The sequence below is a fragment of the Simochromis diagramma genome, unplaced genomic scaffold, assembly GCF_900408965.1.
Source record: "Simochromis diagramma unplaced genomic scaffold, fSimDia1.1 OVJJ01000430.1, whole genome shotgun sequence".
Classification (NCBI taxonomy): domain Eukaryota; kingdom Metazoa; phylum Chordata; class Actinopteri; order Cichliformes; family Cichlidae; genus Simochromis; species Simochromis diagramma.
Window position 1 is genome coordinate 710018 of NW_024387258.1, and position 22399 is coordinate 732416.

The window sequence follows — 22399 nt, forward strand, 5'->3', positions numbered from 1 at the left end:
CTTGAAAAATATTTTCATAACTTTTTATGAGATACGGTTACAGAAAAAATATTCACAAATGTGTTGATTGACGTTTTCACAAATATACTGAGAGCTGCATTCAAAGTTTACTCATATTTATTTATTTATTTTTACTGATTACAACCACAACTCTGTGATTACAACCTCTCAAATCAGTGAATACAGTGGGGACTATTATACACGTGTTGGTTTGAACTTGGTATAGGTTCATTAAAGTGTTGATAATTGTAGGTAACTGATCATAATTGGATTTTATTTCTCTATGCTGTCAGTTATAGTTCTTCGAAAGGAAATCCAAATTGGCAAAAATTGGCATAATGCTGAAGAAATAAAAATTCCTAATCCATGTGTTCCATCAATAGAATTTGAAGAAAGAAAACACTATAAATGAATGTGAAGCTCCAGTAGCACTTTATAGTGTCACACTATTAAGCATTAACCTATTAGCAAGTACTGATTTTTTATATGTAATTAATCCTCCCTAGTATGTGGTTTTGTATACTGACACCGTGTACAGCAATCACTGATACTACATCACTGCTAGCAATAATCATAGTCATGGTCATATTCATAATAATATAGCTGTATTTATAAATGGCATAATACAGTGTAATGCAATGTAAAAGGTGAATTAAGCTCTTGCTAATATCTTGATAATGCTTAGTATGACACTATTATGCATTATTATTAAGTGCTAGCAAAGTCCCCCACTCTGTCTTGAAAATGAAATTAGATTAAATTAAGATTAAAATCAGTGCACTTCCATTCAGTTAGAAACTTATTTTTGTCTTTAGGATTTATAAACTGTAACCCTTCCCCGTAAAAACACCCAAAACACTGCAAATAGACTACTGTAGTTTCTACAGATTAAATTGAATGTTTGCTTACTTGTTAAAACAGAAAAAGATGAAATAAGCTATTACCCATATTCAGATATCCTCCTTAATGGGTCAGCCAATCAGAACAAAACTCCAAATATCACGACGCGTACAGCGTTTATTAACATCTGTGATTTTTATCTCTTATATTCATCTTATAAATACCACTTATTTTTATTTTCTGTCTCACTTTCATTTCATCATTATGTTTGTTTCACGTGTGACGTTTACCGTACCTTGCCGATACTTCACCGTCACCGAAAATGTCCGTTTTCTTTTGAATTGGGTTGTAACAGTTTGATATCTTAAGCCAGTTACACAGCAGTTATTCTTATCATTCTATCTTACACATGCAATTACCTCATGCCACTTAAAATAGTTATTTTTCAAAACTTTTTACATCAAATCTATCAGTCGTAGTTTTATAAATTGGTATAAAATTGACAACAACAAAAAAGAAAAACCTTTTTACGTTTTCCTAAATGAAACATAATTGATTTGGTCATTACTGAACCAGTCTACCAAAGTTCCACTGAATGGAAACTGTGCTTCAGAAAACACAGCCATGAAAGTCACAGGAAGACGCTTCTGCTCAGGTGAACAGCATTAAAAATATCCAATTTAAAGGCATTTTAGGTTCGCCAGAAGGAAAAAAAACAGATTTTGCTTACAAGGGCTCCCCACGAATTCCAATGTATACTTTATCGTTTTAGTATAACTGATAAAAGAGGTAGATATTCATCGTTTGCAGGTGAACAAAACCACAGGAATTCAAGTACAACACGAACAAGCAGGTAAAATAAGTATAGAAAATGTCACTCATTTTTTTAAGTAAATATTTGTAACAGTGCTACTGTCATGAAATTCTAACAGATGTCAGTAACAGCCCATCCAATCCACACATGCAAAGAAATCAAACCATACAGGGAGTGCAGAATTATTAGGCAAGTTGTATTTTTGAGGAATAATGTTATTATTGAACAACAACCATGTTCTCAATGAACCCAAAAAACTCATTAATATCAAAGCTGAATGTTTGTGGAAGTAGTTTTTAGTTTGTTTTTAGTTTTAGCTATTTTAGGGGGATATCTGTGTGTGCGGGTGACTATTACTGTGCATAATTATTAGGCAACTTAACAAAAAAACAAATATATACCCATTTCAATTATTTATTTTTACCAGTGAAACCAATATAACATCTCCACATTCACAAATATACATTTCTGACATTCAAAAACAAAACAAAAACAAATCAGCGACCAATATAGCCACCTTTCTTTGCAAGGACACTCAAAAGCCTGCCATCCATGGATTCTGTCAGTGTTTTGATCTGTTCACCATCAACATTGCGTGCAGCAGCAACCACAGCCTCCCAGACACTGTTCAGAGAGGTGTACTGTTTTCCCTCCTTGTAAATCTCACATTTGATGATGGACCACAGGTTCCCAATGGGGTTCAGATCAGGTGAACAAGGTGGCCATGTCATTAGTTTTTCTTCTTTTATACCCTTTCTTGCCAGCCACGCTGTGGAGTACTTGGACGCGTGTGATGGAGCATTGTCCTGCATGAAAATCATGTTTTTCTTGAAGGATGCAGACTTCTTCCTGTACCACTGCTTGAAGAAGGTGTCTTCCAGAAACTGGCAGTAGGACTGGGAGTTGAGCTTGACTCCATCCTCAACCCGAAAAGGCCCCACAAGCTCATCTTTGATGATACCAGCCCAAACCAGTACTCCACCTCCACCTTGCTGGCGTCTGAGTCGGACTGGAGCTCTCTGCCCTTTACCAATCCAGCCACGGGCCCATCCATCTGGCCCATCAAGACTCACTCTCATTTCATCAGTCCATAAAACCTTAGAAAAACCAGTCTTGAGATATTTCTTGGCCCAGTCTTGACGTTTCAGCTTGTGTGTCTTGTTCAGTGGTGGTCGTCTTTCAGCCTTTCTTACCTTGGCCATGTCTCTGAGTATTGCACACCTTGTGCTTTTGGGCACTCCAGTGATGTTGCAGCTCTGAAATATGGCCAAACTGGTGGCAAGTGGCATCTTGGCAGCTGCACGCTTGACTTTTCTCAGTTCATGGGCAGTTATTTTGCGCCTTGGTTTTTCCACACGCTTCTTGCGACCCTGTTGACTATTTTGAATGAAACGCTTGATTGTTCGATGATCACGCTTCAGAAGCTTTGCAATTTTGAGACTGCTGCATCCCTCTGCAAGATATCTCACTATTTTTGACTTTTCTGAGCCTGTCAAGTCCTTCTTTTGACCCATTTTGCCAAAGGAAAGGAAGTTGCCTAATAATTATGCACACCCTGTAGATGTCAAAAAATGATGTGTAAGTATTGAACATGGTTACTGAAATTTATCCAGAAGCCTTTGTTGGTGATGGCAGCTTCAAGATGAAGAACTATGCATTGCTGGGAGTTGTGGCCCACTCTTCCCCATAAACAGTCTTTAAGCAGCAGATTCATATCAAGAATGTCTCCGTACATTTCCCACACATCCTTCACTTACTTATGTGAAGCATGCCAGCACCCTAAGCTGAAAACACAGCCCCACACCTTGATGTTCCTGTCGCCAAACTTCACCGTTGGGTATAGCGTTTCTTGGATAATATGATGATGATGATAATAATTTGATAATTTTCCATAATTTCCTTCGGGATTAATAAAGTATTCTGATTCTGATGATCTCTATTATGGCATCCAAACAGTTCAGTTTTGGTCTCATCTGAACAGACTTTACTCTCCCAGCATTTGTTTAAAAGTTCAGCAAACTTTAAACGTATTTCAACATGCTTTTTATTCAGCAATGAAGTTCCGCATGGTGAACATGGATACAGGCCATGGGGGTGGAGTGCATTCATTTTTTCTTTGAAATAACAGTACCTACTGATCCAGGTGTTTCTGTAGCTTTCTACAAGTGGTCCTTCACTGCTGGAAAACTCTTCTGATTATTCTTTTCACTCCTCTGTCTGAAATGTTGCGGGAATCACCTGGTTGTGGCTGGTTTTTGGTCAGATTATGGTCCCAACAGTGCTCACTGGAACCTTCAGTATTTTAAAACCTCCTCTGTAACCAGTGCCATCAGTATCTTTTGCAACAATAAAGTTGCTGCAGAGCATCATGAGATTCTTGTGTGACACCTTGGTAATGTTACTTTTTATAAGCCATCAGGTGGGACTGAACAAGCTCATATTAATTTGCACTGAGTGGCAGGATTGCGTTCTAATTACTGATGGATTTCAGTTGCAGTCGTGACTTTCTTCACGTGTTTAACCTCTGCCCCTTTTTGTTATTATAAATAACTTTATGGACATCTATGGTTTGATTTCTTTGCATGTGTGGATTAACTGGGTTGTTACACACATAGTAAAAATTTGAGGTCAATAGGAACTTTCGAAATATATTTACTTGAAACATCGGTGATGTGTTTCATACTTCTTTTACCAGCTGTAAATGTGAGGTATGAAGTTAAAACCAATAAACGATATCAGCATACGTTGACTAAGAGCCGTGCAATGTGCATGTTTACTATACACGCAAGTAAGAAGAGGAAATGTCTAATGCCACACTATTCTCATAAAAAAGGAATGTTTTTCATGCTTTTAACACGTGTACAAATACGTCTATGTTCATGTGATCATCTGATAATCTGAGCTTGTTCGTTACTGTTGACTTAGACTGTTAAAAATGGCATGAACATCTGAACTACTCGTGAGCAGCCCTCAGGCAGGAATTGAACTCTTTGTGTCAAAAGTCCTTGAGTGATTTAACAGACTTGGCCAGGTTGCTGTAGAACTCCGCCATGCTGGAGGGGAAGAATGAGTCAACCACAGAGCGAGGGAGGTAGCCTCCTAGGTCTGTTTGGAAAAAAGTCAGCACCTGGGTTTTGTTGGGCTCTCTGGAAAAAACAAGGGGAAAAAAAGAGAGAAACTTTTAACACACACACACACACACAAACACACACAAATGAAATGCATTGTTTAGTTACTCACCCTGAGACGGGGACACAGATGCAACCACAGGGATGGTTGAATCCTCTCACGTAGCCAGACTGGGGAGCGCAGCTCGGGTGAATTGTATTGGTAGCTTTTTGATATCACACAAAAGATACAAGCACATAACCATATGAGTCTATTTATACCGGTCCATGTGAGAATAAATCAAAGATTCATAACATTTTTGAGAATATTAGATTGTAACAATGTAAATGTGCACTTTAACCTCATCACAATAAAAATGCTATTGCATGTCTCACATATAAACAAAGTAACCAGCATATTTTGCATCAGTTCGTTGATCTAAAACTGATGGCATCTTCAGAACAGGCTGATTAATGGCAAATGCTTCTGATAATATAGTGATTTTACCTCAGTTATTTTCTTCTATACATTTCTCTGACGAATGTCCTATTCATTTATTTATTATGTCTGTTTTTGACCAGGACATGTCCTTCAACGCACATATTAAACAAATATGTAAGACTGTTTTCTTCCATTTGTGCAACATCTCTAAAGTTAGAAATATCCTGTCTCAGAGTGACGCTGAAAAACTAGTTCATGCATTTATTACTTCCAGGCTGGACGACTGTAATTCATTATTATCAGGAAGTCCTAAAAACTCCCTGAAAAGCCTTCAGCTAATCCAAAATGCTGCAGCAAGAGTCCTGACAGGGACTAGAAAGAGAGAGCAGATTTCTCCTGTTTTGGCTTCCTGTTAAATCCAGAATTCAAAATCCTTCTCCTCACATACAAGGTCTTAAATAATCAGGCCCCATCTTATCTTAATGACCTTGTAGTACCATATCACCCCATCGCTGTCCCTGTCATGTGCTTCCTGTTTTATTTTTGATAGTTCTGTTCTGTGCTCAGCTTCTGTCCCCGCCTCGTCTGCCTGATTATTTCCAGCTGTGTTTCCCTCCAGTCTCCCAGTCCCTGATTTCTCTGTTGTGCATTTTAGTCCTCTGTCTTCGCCTGCTCGTTGTCGCGTCGTACCCTCAATATGCTGTGTTTTTCCTTCTGTGCTCCTTGTAGTTCCTAGCTCTGGTTTCCAGTGTCTTAGTGTATATATTTACGTTGGTATTTCTAGTTCCTCGTAGGGCTGCTCAATTAATCGAATTTTAATCACGATTACGATCTGGGCTTTCAATGATCATTAAAAATGACTGTACCGATTATTAGCACCTCCCTCATGCTTTACTCTCGCGCTGCTCCACTCTGCATTTCGAACACGCGTCACAACAATTAAGAGGACCCGAGGGAAGCTCGGAAAGCTAAGCAGAAGTTATTTGGAGAGGAGAGTGACTGCTGTTGGTTGAAAAGAGAGGTAAAAAAAACTTCAGTGGTGTGGAAACATTATGGGTTCGCGGAGTCAGACGTGGATCAAGTAGACATAGTGTGTAAACTTTGCTACATCACTAAACATAGATGTTTACATTTTTCATTTATTTTTTACATTGCAAACATTTGCACTGTTATCAGTATTTGCACACTATTTTATTTTATTTTTTTTAAAGTCATTATTCAATACATTGTTATTGTTAACCCTTTAAAGCCGGTCAGAGCAGCAGGCTCCGTTTTGTGTAACTATTTTTGAGTCCCTGTAGAACCTGAACCGTGTAAGCTAGCGCAATAATTTTTTTTGCATATGAAACTTACATCTTATGCCATCAGCTTGTCCTCGGTCACGGTTTCCTTCCACATAAAGCTTTGCAAAAATTGCATAAAAAGCGCTTGCAGGAACAAAAACATAATATTCCAGAAACAGGCTTTGCCGATCCGATCAGCTGTTCGTAACACTTCCCACAGTGAAACAGCCGTCAGCGAGAACTATCGCATGTCGCCATTTCCTGCCCGAAACAGAAAGTGACGTCATTTTCGCGAAAAATGTAGTTTTTTACTTGTAGGCCTTAAAAGCCTATACTGGTGTTTTTATAAGCCATGTTTGACTTTTCTGAATAGTTTCTGGGATGCTTAGAACTCGAATTGCACTGCTGGAAATAGTTTATTTTGATGCTGTTTTCTTTGCAAATTTGCATCATAGGATTGTTTTTTTGTTTTTCCTGCAGTATATAAAAATTGCTGTATCTCTAAAATAAACTATGCAGACACTCAAAATAAATTTCCTGTTGTTGTAAACTATTTTGTGCAACTTTTTTGTATTTAAAGTTTTGAGGGATAAACCTCTTAAATTTCTCCAAGTAGAAATATATGTAAAAACAAAACAAAAACGATTTTCAATTTTTTTGTAGTTTATTGCACTTTTTTGCAATTAATGTAGTTACTATGGACTTAATGCATACATATTATTAAAATATGGGCTATAACAGTTGTATTGATGTATAGCAACTTGAAATGCTCCCACAAATGGCACTACAGCATGTAAAAATATAATATAAGCTCTGGCGGACTTGGTTCTATAGTAGGTCTTAAAGGGTTAAATAAATATTGTCAAATAATCGAGATCTCAATTTCAGTGAAAATAATCGTGATTATCATTTTTGCCATAATCGAGCAGCCCTAGTTCCTCGTTTTCAGGTTGTTTTCTGTATGAAGAGTTTTACAGCCAAAATAAAGCTGCCTTCTTCAGTTCTCTCCTTCGATGTCCGTGAGTCCTGCATTTGGTCCAATCTCCTGCCTGCCACACAGCGATTCACGACAAAAACTGAATTGACTTTATGGCCAGGGAGTAGGTCAGCTGCTTTAATCATCCAGTTACAGCCAGTATTTTCAACTCCACTGTTATCATGTCTTTTACAATAAAGTCGACATTTGTGATATCACTGTCAGGGAGAAAGTGTCCGAGACTGTTCATGCACTGCATTGTGCAGGTAAAAGTCAACTGTGCATTGCACATGGACAGCACTGCTTAAAATAATAAAAAAAGATCCATAAAGTTAGTTGCCTTTGCGTATGCCACTCTGCTTCTTTGTCATACATCTTTACATCACCAAGTGTCGTCGTCTTTAGAACTTGGGCTGTCTGTCAGAGTGCCGTTGTACTGCTCTCACTTTACGAGCGTACTGGTGTATACGGCTGCAGCAGCCCAAACAGCACACACACTGCTCCTGGCTGCTCCTCCTTTTTATGCTCACCGTGTTGCTTGTGTCACATGGCGATTTTCACATCACATCCTGCGTTGCAAGACATCATTTTTGTGGTACGTCGGCCGGTCGTGCACCATTTATTTATTTATTTTTTTGTAGCCTGGTGCGTTGAAGAGAAGTGTACGATCGTGCAGGGTTTTTTAACCACCATTTTCAGAGATATACTGACACACAGAGGAAGATGTTGCAACCATTTACAAATTTGAGTTTGTGGAAGGAACTTTGCAAAAAACAACCACTTGACAAAGTCCTGGCTTCTGGTTTTGACTTCTTCTCGACTTTATCAGCAAGTATGATGCAATATTATCTGAGTGGCGATACCTATCATTTAGGAGAAAACTGCAGCGTCTTCTTGTGCCTTATCGGCGGGTATAAATGACTGCATCTGTGTGATGACTGTGGGGCGGCGAGCGAAGCAACCACTGCAGAGGGTATATGGGCACCTTAAAGGCCACAGTATACTCGCTGTAATGGTCGCGTTGCCCTCTGCCGAAACCTCATTTCACAGACACTTGTATTTATACCCACCATTACGCTGCAGAAAGCTGCTGCGGTATATAACAATATAGGTATAACCATAAGTGTCGCTACTCAGACAGTATCACCACATAAGCTTTGATATGTTGTTATGGCCGAGGCTCGGGCCTCCATCTGTGTATCTGTACGTCTCTGAGCTTCTTTGCTAAAATGTAACTAAAATGGTGCAAAAAACCCTTCAAGATCAATCACTCGTTTCTTCAACCCAGCTTACAAAAACTGAGAGGTGGACGACATGTTGAGTGGCACCATAAACTGTGTGCCTCAAACTAACCTGACTTGGCTCTGACTCTGACCACATGATTGGGTCAGCACGGTGCTGAAGCAGCCAACGCTGTTCGTTTCTGTGCAAGTTTACAGGCGATCAGATAATTATTTCTCCCACGATTTATCCCAATCATAATAACATCTCAAAGAGCCATGGAAGTAAAAACGGTGCTTAAGTGCGCATCACAATCAACCTTAGAGAGTAAAAAAAGACAGAAGTACAAGAAGAGTGAGAGACAAACATTGAGTCATTACGCACCATTTGAAGAAATGCTGCCATCTTCGTATTGCTTAATTAAAATAACATCTACAAAGTCTCGTGGTGCTATGATGCCCATAGCTGCAGAGGGCGTGACTGTTCGGCAGATTGAGATGTCCTGCACAAGAGTGGACGACAAGGGGACGTACTCAATAAAGCTTAACAAAGAACAAATATGATCCACATTTTGATATCAGTTCATCCAGAAAGTATTCACAGTGCTTTACTTGGTACAACCTTATTCCAAAATGAATTTAAGTATTTTTTACCCCTAACCTCCACACACAACATCCTATAATGACAAAGTCAAAAGTTTGCTTGAAATTATTGCAAATTTACTCAACCCTCTGTTTGCCAACCCTGCTCCATCTGAACATTTGCCAGTGTTCCTATGCTCAAGCATTCCTCTCAGTCACACCAGTTATCAGTAGCTCTCCTCTAAATCCGTGCACCTGGTAACCAACTGGATTAGGATACAGTGGTCTGGAAAAGTAGGCCCCAAGGCCCTGAATAGAGCAACCTGTAAGAAGCAGTTAACTATGAGTAAAATCACATACACGTTTGGATTCTGTGTTTGATTCTGTCATTTTTGACTAAAATGAAAGATGATTCACTAATAACAAACTGACACACAGATAAACTCTGTATCACCTGTAGACATTCAGCCCTTTTACCCTCTCTCAGATGTAATGAGAGGTAAACCAGGAGCACTTCAATATCTTTCAGTTCCACCTGTCTCTTGACGGTTGGCCAGGTGATGCGCGTGCCGTGTTTCCTCCAGATATGACATTTAGCATTCAGACCAAAGAGTTAAATCTTTGTTTCATCGTATCAGAGAATCTTGTTTCTCTAATCCGAGTCTTTCAGGTGCCTTTTGGCAAACTCCAGCTGTCATATGCCTTTTACAAACAAGTGGCTTTCATTCTCTCTCCACATAGCAATGCTGGAGAGTGAGTGGACTGTCACCTCCTTGACTAAGGATCAGATTGCTCTAGGAAGATAACTGGTGGTCCCAAAGTTCTTCCATGTACAGATGATGAAGATCACTGTGCTCACTGGGACTTTCAATGCTGCAGATTTCTTCCTGTACGCTTCTCCAGATCTGTGCCTTCGTACAATCCTGTCTTGAAGGTCTACAGACAATTCCTTGGATTTTATGACTCGGTTTGTGCTCTGACATAGACTGTCAGAGGATCTTAGACAGATGTGTTCCTTTCCAAATCACGTCCAATTAACTGAACATGTCACAGGTGGACATCTAAAAAATGATCAGTGGGAACAGGATGCACCCGAGCTCAGTTGTACCTGTCACGACAAAGACTGTTAAGTTACTTTTGTTTTTCTATTTTTAATAAACTTGCAAGAATTTCAAGCAAACATTTTTATTTTATTTTTTTTACGTTTCATCATTATGGGGTGTTGTGTGTAGAACTCTGAGGTGAAAAATACATTTAAGCCATTGTGGAGTGCGGCTGTAATATGAGCAAATGTGGAACAAGTGAAGCGCATAAGCATTTAAAACTGCACCAGGCAAGAATTTCATTTTAAAATAACGTAAGTGACTTTTCCTAATTGATCCAATTGATCAGTTTTCATTAACAGACAAACACGTAACCATGACAAGAGATGTGAGAAGTGCTTTCATTCATACTACTTATTAATAGATGCTGGTTAATATAAGATTTCCAAATAGTTTTGAGGAAAGCAAAAACAAAACAAAACACAAAAAACTGATGCAGCTTTAAATAAAATTAAAAATTGAATGACTTGATGGAACTTTAAAGAATGTGAGGGGAAAACTACAGTGGGGCAAATAATTATTTGATCCCAACTGCATTTATAAGTTTATTCACAAAGAAATGAACAGTTCCTAATTTTTCTGGTGGTTTCATTTTAATGAAGAGAGAGACAGAATAGTTACTCAGAAATGCAGAGACACAACACATTACATAAAAGTTGGAAACTGATCTGCTTGTTATTGAGGGAAAAAAGTATTTGATCCAAGCAAACATGATTTTGTAGTGAAACTCTTCCTGGTTGCCAGGTTTGCATGCATCTCAGGACGGGCTTTGGCCCACTCCTCTAGAAACTCTCTAAATTTGAAGTTTCAACTCGTTCCAGACTTTCTATATGAAAACGGGTCTGGAGACTGGCTGAGCCAATCTATGACCAAGTGCGTTTTGTCTTAAGTCGCTCCTTTATTGCCATTGCAGTATGTTTTGGATCACCGTCATTCTGGATGACTCATTTTATGGTACACAGACCTGTCCATTGGCCCCTCAATACAGTCAAACTGTCCTGTACCCTTAGCAGAAAAACAGTCCCAAAGCATAATGCGAACAATGCTGTTCTTGATGTAATGGTCCCCTAATCTGTCTTAATCATTAACAAGTTTCTCCCATGTAGTTGTGAACATGTGAACTGGTCCAGCACCTTTCTCATGATTTACCCATGAGGCAAGATCCTGCATGGACTCCCGACTAAGAGAGACTGGTTGTCATTTTATATTTCTTCCATTTCCAAATATTTGCACCAACAGGTGTCATTTTCATCTATCTCATTTCATCAACACGTTGAGATCAGTAGTAATTTGTTGAATGACTAATCTGTGGGAGACTGAATTCTGATTGATTTGTATGGGATCAAATACTTATCTCAGTGAAATTCAAAGGCATGCAAATCAATTTATAACCTTTATGTGATGTGTTTTTCTGGATTTTTGGTTGATATTCAGTCTCTTGTTATTAAAGAAAACTACTGTAAATTGGGAAAAAAAAACAAAAACATGTGTTTGTGCAAACTTCAGCTTGGGATCAAATAAGTATTTCCCCCAGTGTACATGAAAACTCTATGGTTAAATAAATAATAATAATGATAATAATCACAAAACATTATTTGAACAGAAAGGAGCAAAACAAAAAATAACACACCTCTGTAATTTGTTCCAGAACCTCAAACCTTTTGACATTGTTGTCCCATTTGACTCTGAGTCCATTGGGCACCGGTTTAAGACATTCCCACACTTTTTCAGGAGTGCCGTTGACAATCCCGTCACCCTTATAACTGCCAGTGTAATCAGATAATGGCACATAGTCAGGAGAGAAGATTATGAAGGCAGGACTACCACACTGTTGTATAAGAAAACAATTTGACCTACGCACACAGATAACAGAAGCAAAACATTCTGTTAGAAATGCGACTTGCAAAAACATTCGCATGCAGGTGATGCACTGAGCATTATTAAAGCTCTGCATTTGAGTATGTAAAGTAGACTCACTAGCTTCTCTGAAAACTGCAATGGCTCCAAACTGATTCCTTTAAATAGGAGCTATGAAATTATCAATTTAAAAAAAAAGATATCTAATTAGAGAGCAGCCCATTTTTACCCTCACACCCAACCAGTGTCTTTCCTCAGTGCAGTTTTTCCTCCCATCTGTAACCAGTTTCTGGCTTAAAGAGGATTATTGGATCATTTTGTAGGGTCTTTACTTTATGTTGTAAAGAACACTGAAACAACTGTTGTTGTACACTTGTGCTATACGAATAAAAGAACTCAGCATAATAATACACTCTGATTTATGCAAAGCAGTTCAGCTATATGCCAATTTTTAGGTTCATATCGTCATCAGACATTAGGATAAGTAATAATGATCTGCTGTAACTTTACAAGCTTTCATTATGAGGCCAGTGTAATGAAATAATTTATATTCCACACATATTTAAGCTCCTAAGACCCAAACTCTTTCATTTCGCTTTTCATTTCTCTTTGGGACCTGATGAATGTAAAAACAAAGAATTAGATGTTTTGGCTTTTTTTAATATTTGTTTCTGAGAAAGATGAGATCCACATATGACGACATTCGCTTTAAATTTCAACAGAACAGTGGTAGTTTTATGTCCTCGTGCGTGCATATCAGGCCCCAGAGCAAAACTTTGTATTTTGGTCTAGACAACCCAAACTGTGATGTCCACATATGTGGACGCCAGGTCCTAGCTCTGCCCTCAAAAACAGACACAGATGTAAAACTGTCTATGTAGCTGGACTTAAGAAATAAACGTGCTTTAAAAACTTGAATCACTTAACGCCATCTTGTGGCAGAACAGAATGTGACATCATTGGGTTTGTTGGCTGGTTGCAGTCAACAGACTTGCACTGGTTTCTGTTAGCTAACTAGTAACATAACTGATAACTTGGTGGAAAATAAGAACACTGAAACTAAAAATCAGTCCCAGAGGGTCACTTTTGTGCTGCCCCTGGCAGAAACAATGAGTTAGTTTTATCTTAAGAAACTGAGTACATGCTGTCCACTGTCTGTGTCTCTTAACCAGTAAGTGGGTTCCTTATCGTTTGGCCAGCTGCACTGAAAAGGGAATTTCCACCATGAACTGGTAGATTCCCCTTGATACCTGCACTCTAAAGTCAAGAACACACACTACTCTATTTTTTTTTTATCTGAGTTAAACTAGAAGTTGAATAAAATCCTCCACAGATAAATGTATGATTACAATTACTGATTAAAAGAAGTGCAAAAAAACAATATTCCAGGAACCCCAACAAGCACAAACGTTTTTCTGAGGCATTTCTGGTTTGACATGTTTAAGAAGTCACTATTATCCTTATGCCTGTTTTTATTCTTACACCTGCACAGCAATGTTTTCTCCAGAAAAGCACTAATCTGTATATTTGATGTGTGCTTAATACTTCAGGAAACCAATAGTGCAAAAGAAGTGAAAAAAAGATTTCTCACAGATTCCCCGGGAACTCAGACGAGGGTCGCCACGACACAATGACATCGTTCTGCCAAAGAAAACGGAACAATAACTGTGAACAGCATTTGGTTATACTGGACCGTGTCAGGTCTGTTGAAAACCTATGCAGAGAAATTTGCATGAAAAGAGTTACACATGTATATGATACACAAGTGTGTAAGATTTACAAATGTGCACAGTGATTTGTGTGTGACCTTTGGGTACGCACAAATGTGTGCTTCAATTCACATACAAAAAAAAAAAAACAATTTTACAAATGTGTCCATCCAAACTTGATGCACACATTTAAAATAAATAGCGCTCATCTGCGTGCAACTTTTTTAATTGGAGTTGCACAAATCAAATCATTTTTCTTTTAAAAAGCTTCTTGTGCATACATGTGTCTAAAATACATGAGATCCACAAATGTATGATATGTTCAAGTCCCGTAGGAAAACTGTGACATCTGGGCTTCCACTCTGTTCCCGTTTCTTTTTCTAAATAAACAGACCAGTTCATCAACCCTCTATTAGAAAACAGATTTACAAGTTACAAACCCCACACATTAACCTCTAAAGGTTAATGTTCTTCAGTCAGCGCGTAGCTGCAGATGGGGGAACACTACGGTTGAATATCCCTGTGGCTCATCCTCTGAACTAGGTATATGCTAACGAATCTCTGTATATTTGAATATGGATAAACCAGGTAGTGTGGAACACTTTGATGTTGATCCTACTCTTCTTGGATAACAGCAGGCTAACACTGATATTAGCTTAATAACTAATGATGAAGTCTGTCATCTGAATTCATCACTAAGTTAAACGTTTTCTGCTCTCAGCTAGCATCAGCTTAAATAAACCCTGCAGATGATGATGAATTTCTACCAGTAGACTTACCCACAAGAGACTGCTAGCAATCTGCCAGGTCTCTCCTAGCAGAGAGATTTACCTCAGTGTTACAAATGCATACATGTAAGATTTACGCATGATAAATGGACTGGTTCTTATGTAGCATTTTTTCTCTTTTTTCTATATTTAACAACTTTCTATCTAACATTCACACATCGATGTGCATCAGAGAATTTGGGGTTAGTATCTTGTCCAAGGATATTTGGCATGCACCTTGGAGCAGCCAGGTATCGAACTGCCAAGCTTTCGATTAACAGATGACCTGCTCCTGACCTATAGTCATGTACTGTACAGTGTACAGTGATTTCTGTCTAACTTTTGAGGACTCACAAATTCCAATCCACATACAAATACAAAGCAATTTGACAGATGTGTAAATCCAAACCTGAATTGTGATCATTTAACCTCAATTTTTAACTTTTATACAAATGTCTAAAAATAGAAGTAACAACTCACTTACAAAACCTTAAATGGATGTGCATGAATCTCCTGCTACTAGGAAACCATGACATCTAGACTTCCTCTGTATTGCTGTTTTTTTCTTTTGAATTTTTGTTAAATAAAGTAGAATGTCACCGCCTACCAGAAAACAGAAACAGAATTCATTTTGATTCGGCAGGCTCCAAACTGAGAGATGTGACCTGGAAGTATCTGTGTGGCAGCCTTAACAAGAGCTGTTCCAATTCTCCAAATAATAAAGAAAGGAGTTTCAATGCTTCCATTAGCAGAGGGTACACTGGACCATCCTTTATGAAAAGGTGGGAGAGAACGGTGTCCCATAATTCAGTGCTTAACGTTCTGTATAATCAGTGTTCATTGGTAACGCACTTTAATGTAGTTTTAGTCTTAGGATTTATTTTTTACTTCAGTACAAGTCAGCTGGGATCAGTGATGGATGGAGGGGATTTTACTGCAGTTACAGAAACTCTTAACAGGGAGGAGGAAAGAAGTTCCACTAAATGACAAAAGAAAAATATGAGAAAATAAGATTGATCTCATTTTATAGATATGGGACAGATTTACTATGTGAGGCAAATTACTGTCATGTCGCAATTGCAGGATGATCTAACAATGCACTGTAATTTCTATACAGAGATGCAGGTAGTTCACTTCAGTGAAAACCAGCATTGTGACGAGAGAATGTGAATTAGAGACTCAAAAATTCAATGCAAACTAAATTGCGTCTCTGAAAACAGCGAGGCAATTCAGATAAATGAGGCTGAAGGAGAATCGATATGCTTTCGATATAAGAAATAAAATTCACAGAGTACTGTGCAAAGGGTTCAGAGGATTGGGACTCAGTACAGATTTATCCAGAGGAGAGCTGCAGTAGGAACGCTTCCATACTATAAACCTACCTGTGTAAACAGCTGACCTGTACGAGTACGGAAAGTCCGGACTCCGGTACTGAGAAACGACCAATATGTATCCTATGTCTACTATTTAGCTGTACTCAGTACAGTCAGTAGTAAAACACACGTTTTACTTCTCTGTGGTGAATGAATGGGATGCAAAATGTTATTAGCTAAGCTTTCAAGTTAGAAATCCCAAACTAACGTTTGTGAACTTTGAACTACCGACGCGGGCCACGTCAGTTAACCCACTAGACCAGAGAACAGCATGTATCTGGAAAATGTAGGGAAATAGTGTTGAGCTCATATGAGGATGTGAGAAGCATTTACCGATTTCTTGCAGACTTTCCATCCAGACTCATCCTTCCTGTAGCTCATCAAGCAGTCGGCCACTGCTTTCGCTTTATGTTCAAAATCCATTTTTGGGAATAACAATTAATGTTGCTCACCTAATCCAAAGGAGACTGATTAAATAGCTGACGGGAAACACAAAACTGAAGTCACGCTGGATCTTAACAATACAAGTCAGGTCCAGCGGCTAAAAGTACCTAACGAAGGCTAGAAACGCAAACCCTGGTCAGGTTAGTGTGGACCACCGCTACAAAGCTAGCGTTAGCCAGAATGAATGAGACGAGCTGCGCAGCGGCCGCATCGCGGAGCAACAATCTTCCATTGGCTTAGGGTGGTGTGACTTTTGTCCCTGCCTGATTTAAAGCATCAAAATTGTAATTTTGCACAATTAATTTCCCCAAAGTACAAACAAAGCACCGGAATCAGTTACTGAGATATCGCGTCATCAAAAACAATAAACTTCCGGTAGCTTTCAAAACAAAACACCTTTAAACCTTATTTAATTACTTTTCATTCATTCATTAAACGTTAACAAATAGATTTCAGTGAACTTTTAGAAAACGTGATTCCAGTATTCCCATGATAAAAAGCCCAGTGGCTTTTAATAAAGTGATATACTTTTGATTTAGGGAGCGCAAGCTCACATCTATCATATTTTGAAGTCCCTCAGTCCTCATAGAAATTTCTCCGGCTTCACACGCACCCGTGAACACCCTCTTCCGTGATTACAGCAAATTAAGCTGGGTATTTTTAGTCAGCTCGGATACAATCTATCTATCTATCTATCTATCTATCTATCTATCTATCTATCTATCTATCTATCATAATAAAAGGCAACCAAATGTAATTATTTAAGTTGTTTATGTTTTTATTGCTGATGTTACACAAGTAGACACATTCTTCTATTGTTCTTTGCACTTCCACAATAGCTAGTGCAATTATTTAACAGCATCAAAAGGATATGGAATCACACAAACACAGAAAGGAACTGACATTTTTGTGTGCTTTCAGTGCAGAGTGTCAGTTAATGCCTAATGCTACATATATTATTTAACAGAAACCAACATTTCAAACATTGGAGCAGACCAGATCATTTGATTCAGTGATTTTTAGATCAAAGCTGGTTTTGGATTTCTTTTTGGCCATTTGTCCTTGCCTGGCTCCAGACTTCAAATAGCGCTCCTTGTTGTGGATAACCTGAATATACTGGTCATTGCTGCTATTCTGCTGGTCACTGCTAGAGGCCACGGAAGCTGAGTCTGACTCAGTCTGCACATTCTCCAGCTTTTGCTTTGTCTTGGACTTCACATGAGGCTCAACATGCCTGGCCCGAGTTTGAGACAGATACTGTCTTCTCGGGGAATGAATGTGACATCTGGTTTGCAGAAGAAGAGGGTCAACTACTCTCACATTAGTCTGTGACTCAGAGTGTGACTCTTCATCTCCACAGGCTATTTCTCCTACTCCATTCTCCTCTTCATCTACGTCTTGAGCCCCATATCTTCCTTGAGCTGTGTGGTTTTCTTTAGATATAGTTATGTAGGTTTCTAGACGGTCACCAATGTAGAAATGTGCTGGCTGTTGGAGGTTAGACGGTGAGCGGGCCCGATGAGTTTTCCCTAGTGACATCTTTCTCCTGCCTTTCCCTTGGTCTTCCTCCTCATCCTCTTCACTTGGATGTTGCTGTGATGCGTGGGACTGGTAAGGACGTGGTTTACTGTGAGCATTGCGTGGTGTGTAGCGTCTGACATTACGTGGGTACAGTTCCATGATCTCTGCGGGTTCCTCCATGAAATAATGGCGTGGGATCCGTGTGGCTGAGCGCAGCAACTTTTTCCTGGGTTCATGCTCATTGACAATCACATAGCGGGTGGTGTGACCACGGCGTCCTCTATAACTCTGTGCAGTAATGATCCCAGCAGCTTCAACTGGATGAACAGAATGTACAGTCTTCCTGCACAAGGGGTCAGAGTGAATGCTGTCAGAACAGTGAGGTGGAGAATTGTATACCATGTGATGGTAGGACTTGGATCTGCAGGTACCACTAGGACCACCAAGAAAAGGTGGAGGCCTATAATGAAAAAGGACAACAATAACAATCAGCTTTTGTGTTACAGCAGATTACATTTCGTTGTTTTCCATGGATTACAAATGTCAGTGCTCTCCACAGAACACTAGTGTTGTCGAACAGGGGAAAATGATACCGTCTTTACATATCTCTGCCCCCTGATAAAATGCTGATTAAGGATTATTTAGCTACAAATTAGGGCTGAATGTTTAATCCTTGTTATATTAAAATCAAGAGGCACTTGATTGGCAGCCGTTTGTAGTCAATGATTGACTAAAGCCTGGAACCCATGGACGATCAGTTTGGCAGCATTTCGTTGAATCTGCGTAGTATAACTCGGTTCCCTTTGCCACAATACAAACTTTGTCTCTACCATGTTTGACAGATAATTTAGCATGTTGTGGATCACGAGCCGTTCCTTTTCTCTGCCACACATTTCTCTTCTCGTCATTTTGGTACTAGTTAATCTTGTTCATCTGTCAAACATATTTTTTTCAGAAATATGTTCACTCTGTTAGATGTTTTCTGGAGAAGTCCTGGCCCTCTTGTTCTTGTGTAACCAGTGGCTTGCACCTTGTTGTAAACCCTCTTTAATTTCGGTGTCTCTTGCCTTGAGAGTGTTCTTGACTTAGCGAGATGTTATGCTTTTGTTTTTCTAAACCATGGAAATCATTTTGTCATTGTTCACTTTCATTGTCTTCCTGTGGCCTTTCAAGTTTCTTGGTGTTGTGAGTGCCTTCATTCTTATTTGATTGTACCAAAGTGTTGATTTGACCACCCCTAAACTTTTGGAGTTATTTCTAATATTTGTATTTTGTTTTATTGACCCAGTGATAGCCTCCTGTCTTTGGCCCTCATATTTAAAATACAGTTAAAAGCTTTGAAATAATTTGAAATTCACTACTATGGTGAACAGAGGCAAAACTATAAAAAAAATTGTGTCAATGTCCAAATACTTTGGGGCCTGATATATACATATTATTAATAATATCTCTATATACATGTTAATAAGCTGACTTTAGGGGATGTGGAAGAGGCAGAGACACATACTAGCAGGATGCCATAGTCATGACTTAATGTTTTATGTCTTTGCATGAAAAATTATAGACCTATTTTTTTAGATTATAGTGAAATCTATACAGATTACAGATTTACATAATGGGCAGCATGAGAGAAGTTTACTTCTGAAATGTCATAGGTTAGAAATAACAGTTAATCTTTTAAACATGTATAAAAGAAACTATTTGAATTGCTTGATCATTTTTAATTTACGTTTTTTCCGCTACCAATATTTTAAAGTGGACATTAAAAAGAAACTTTCTCAACAGGCTGAGTTCTTCCATTGGCAAACTAGACTGAGACTTTATCAAAACATATCATTAGGCATCGCTCCTGGGTATAATTTCACAGTGAATATATGATACAGGAAATTTATAACACAGTTTCACTATATTCAGCCTTTAAGAGGTCCCCTAAAGTTGTGTAAACCTGACTGGTTAAAGCAACATGTCAGTGTGTGAGACCTGTTAGGAATGTGCTCCAGCCAATGTTTGGGCAGTACGGTTACTGCTGGACTTCTGATAGATCCGGCCACACCTCCTCTGTTCAGGTCTCCTCTAGATACTGATGTCGTGATGGTGCGGATGCAATTCCCACGATGAACAGGGGATTCAAAGTTTGTGGTGCTGCTATTCTGACAGGGAGATGGGGTGTGGTTAGAGGACTCTTGGCTGGCGATGTTGCTTTCCTCATGATCTGACTTTTTGTCTGCAGCAGCCTCTGGAATCTGTAGTCTCGCTGTAGAAGAGCGATACAGTGGTGTGAAAAAGTGTCTGCCCTTCCTGATTTCCCCCTTTTTTGTATGTTTGTCACACTAAAATGTTTCAAATCATCACACAAATTTAAAAATTAGACAAAGATAACACAAGTAAACACAAAATGCAGTTTCTAAATGAAGGTGTTTATTATTAAGGGTACAAAAAAATATCCATACCTGTATGGCCCTGTGTGAAAAAGTTAAGCCCTTAACCTAATAATGGGTTGGGCCAGCAGTCAGTTGGGCCTTTATTGCTGCCTCAGGACTTGTAATACTTGCTGTGATAAATGGAACCCTGATTTCTGCTGTCTACCAAAACATCCTGAAGGACAATGTCCAACCATCTGATTGTGACCTCAACCTGAACTGCACTCCTGCAGCAGGAAAATGATCCAAAACAAGTTTTGAAAAGTCCAGCAGCGAGTCCAGCAGCGAGTCCACCTCTGAATGGCGTAGAACAGCGATGTCCAAGTCCAGACCTCAAGGGTCGGTGTCCTGCAGGTTTTAGATGTGTCCTTGATCCAACGCAGCTGATTTGAATGGCTAAATTACCTCGTCAACATGTCTTTGGCTGTATCCCAATTCAGGGTCTGCAGCCTTAAAGGCCGCATTTTAAGGCCAATTACATCACAGCGACGCGACGAAGGCTGTCCCAATTCAAAGGCTGCTCGAAATGCGGCCCTCAAATGCGTCCTTCATTTCACTGAATTTTAAGGATGTGGCGGTGTAGACTTCGTGGCCCAACATATGGCCCAGAATGCATAGCGCGGCGGTGGGTGTGGATAATTTTGCCGGAAAAAGAGGGCTGGCTGAAGAGTAAACTTTCAAAAGTAAGTACTGAATATTATGTCACTTATTTATGTGCGAATGTTTAATAACGAAGAACATTAAAACATTACTGTTGGCCACATGTCGGCAAAGTTATGTGACATTAGTGACGTTTGTACTAACTTGGTTTTAAAGCCTTTACTTTAAAATATACGCTGTTCAATAGCTGAGCTGAATCTTACAGAGAATGTGATGATTTTATGGATATTTAAAGTCAGCACTGAGACAAATTTAGTAATGCCAACATATTAAAAGAACAATATTTGTCTCTCATATATATATAACACAGTTATATATACAGTGTCAAAGAAACCTGTCTTTGAGTGAAGATTTAAGGTGACAGGAAATATAAATAATATAAATAAATGCAGCTTGAATCTTTACTGAAGCTCAGTATTTGAAACAGAGTCATTCACTGCTGTAATAACTAATAATGATTGAAATTCTAACTTTAATATTGGCCATATTATATTTACATTACCAAAGCGAGATGACTTTAGTCTCATGAACAACATTAGCTAATTGTAATTTACTAACTAATCTTAAATGACTGTTCAGTACAGAAGTGAAGCCCGATAATCATGATTTCACAGTCCTGTGGTCTCAGCCTCAGACACTTATCAAATCAAAGCTCATGTAGAAACAAACAAACAAATGGACAAAAGATTTTCTCCTTCATTTCTGTCAAACAAAGCTGTGTGAAACGTTTCCAGCTGTTAGTATCATGGTTGCTAGGCAACCTGGGCAGCGCGACGGAGGCTAGACCGTCCCATTTCACAAGCCTCTCACTTCCGGCCTTAGCGGTCTTTGAGTACGTGGCCCTTGTGGACCGTTAAGGCTGCAGACCCTGAATTGGGATACAGCCTTTAAGTTCTCCAGAGGTAATGAACTAATCCTTTGATTCAGGTGTGGTGACCCAGGGTGAGATCTAAACCTGCAGGACACGGGTCCCTGAGGTCTGGAGTTGGACACCCCTGGCTTAGAAAAAAACAAAATGAAGACTTTGGACAGGCCTAGTTAAAGTCCTGACATGAATATGACTGAGATGCTGTGCCATGACCTTAAAAAGACGGTTCATGTCGAAAACTCTCCAAAGTGTCTGAATTACAACGATTATGCAAAGATGAGGGGGCCAAAATTCCTCCACAGTGCTGTAAAAGACTCATTGTCAGTTATGGCAAACATGTGATTGCAGTTGTGTTGCTGCTGAGGGTGGCCCAACTCGTTATTAGGTTTAGGGGGTAATCACTTTTTCACACG

General features: G+C 39.0%; 2 protein-coding genes across 5 annotated transcripts in view; both read right to left on the reverse strand.

Annotated features, from left to right (window-relative positions):
- Window positions 1-3684: 3684 nt before the first annotated feature.
- Window positions 3685-16855, reverse strand: stard5 (StAR-related lipid transfer (START) domain containing 5). Of its 2 annotated transcripts, XM_040002132.1 has the most exons (7): window positions 16407-16855; window positions 13816-13865; window positions 12345-12395; window positions 11998-12130; window positions 9068-9185; window positions 4895-4988; window positions 3685-4800 (listed from the first exon to the last, which is right to left on the reverse strand). In XM_040002132.1, the coding sequence occupies exons 1-7, from the start codon at window positions 16494-16496 to the stop codon at window positions 4650-4652; spliced, it is 687 nt and encodes a 228-aa protein (XP_039858066.1). In that variant the 5' UTR covers window positions 16497-16855; the 3' UTR covers window positions 3685-4649. The 2 variants fall into 2 exon arrangements, with proteins under 2 accessions (XP_039858066.1, XP_039858067.1); XM_040002133.1 differs by lacking the exon at window positions 12345-12395 and having other exon boundaries at window positions 16407-16850.
- A 137-nt stretch (window positions 16856-16992) lies between these two features.
- LOC120715251 (transmembrane channel-like protein 3) overlaps window positions 16993-22399 on the reverse strand; it is a 39459-nt gene continuing 34052 nt past the window's right edge. For 2 of the 3 annotated variants that reach the window (XM_040002113.1, XM_040002111.1), the window contains 2 exons: window positions 20019-20292; window positions 16993-18498 (listed from right to left, as the gene is read on the reverse strand). In XM_040002113.1, the coding sequence (XP_039858047.1) occupies window positions 17496-18498; window positions 20019-20292 (1277 nt within the window). In that variant the 3' untranslated portion in view covers window positions 16993-17495. The remainder of the gene's footprint in view (window positions 18499-20018; window positions 20293-22399) is intronic. The other variant, XM_040002112.1, reaches the window with a different exon arrangement.

Bases quoted from the DNA above. Each gene is read 5' to 3' on its own strand.
- stard5 (XM_040002132.1), bottom strand. From the start codon at position 16,496: ATGGATTTTGAACATAAAGCGAAAGCAGTGGCCGACTGCTTGATGAGC. The intron at 9,186-11,997 runs GTGTGTTATTTT...ACTCTTGTGCAG, and splicing joins TTCTGGAACAAATTACAGAG to GACATCTCAATCTGCCGAAC. The intron at 4,989-9,067 runs GTGCGTAATGAC...GATATCAAAAAG, and splicing joins TGGCAGCATTTCTTCAAATG to CTACCAATACAATTCACCCG.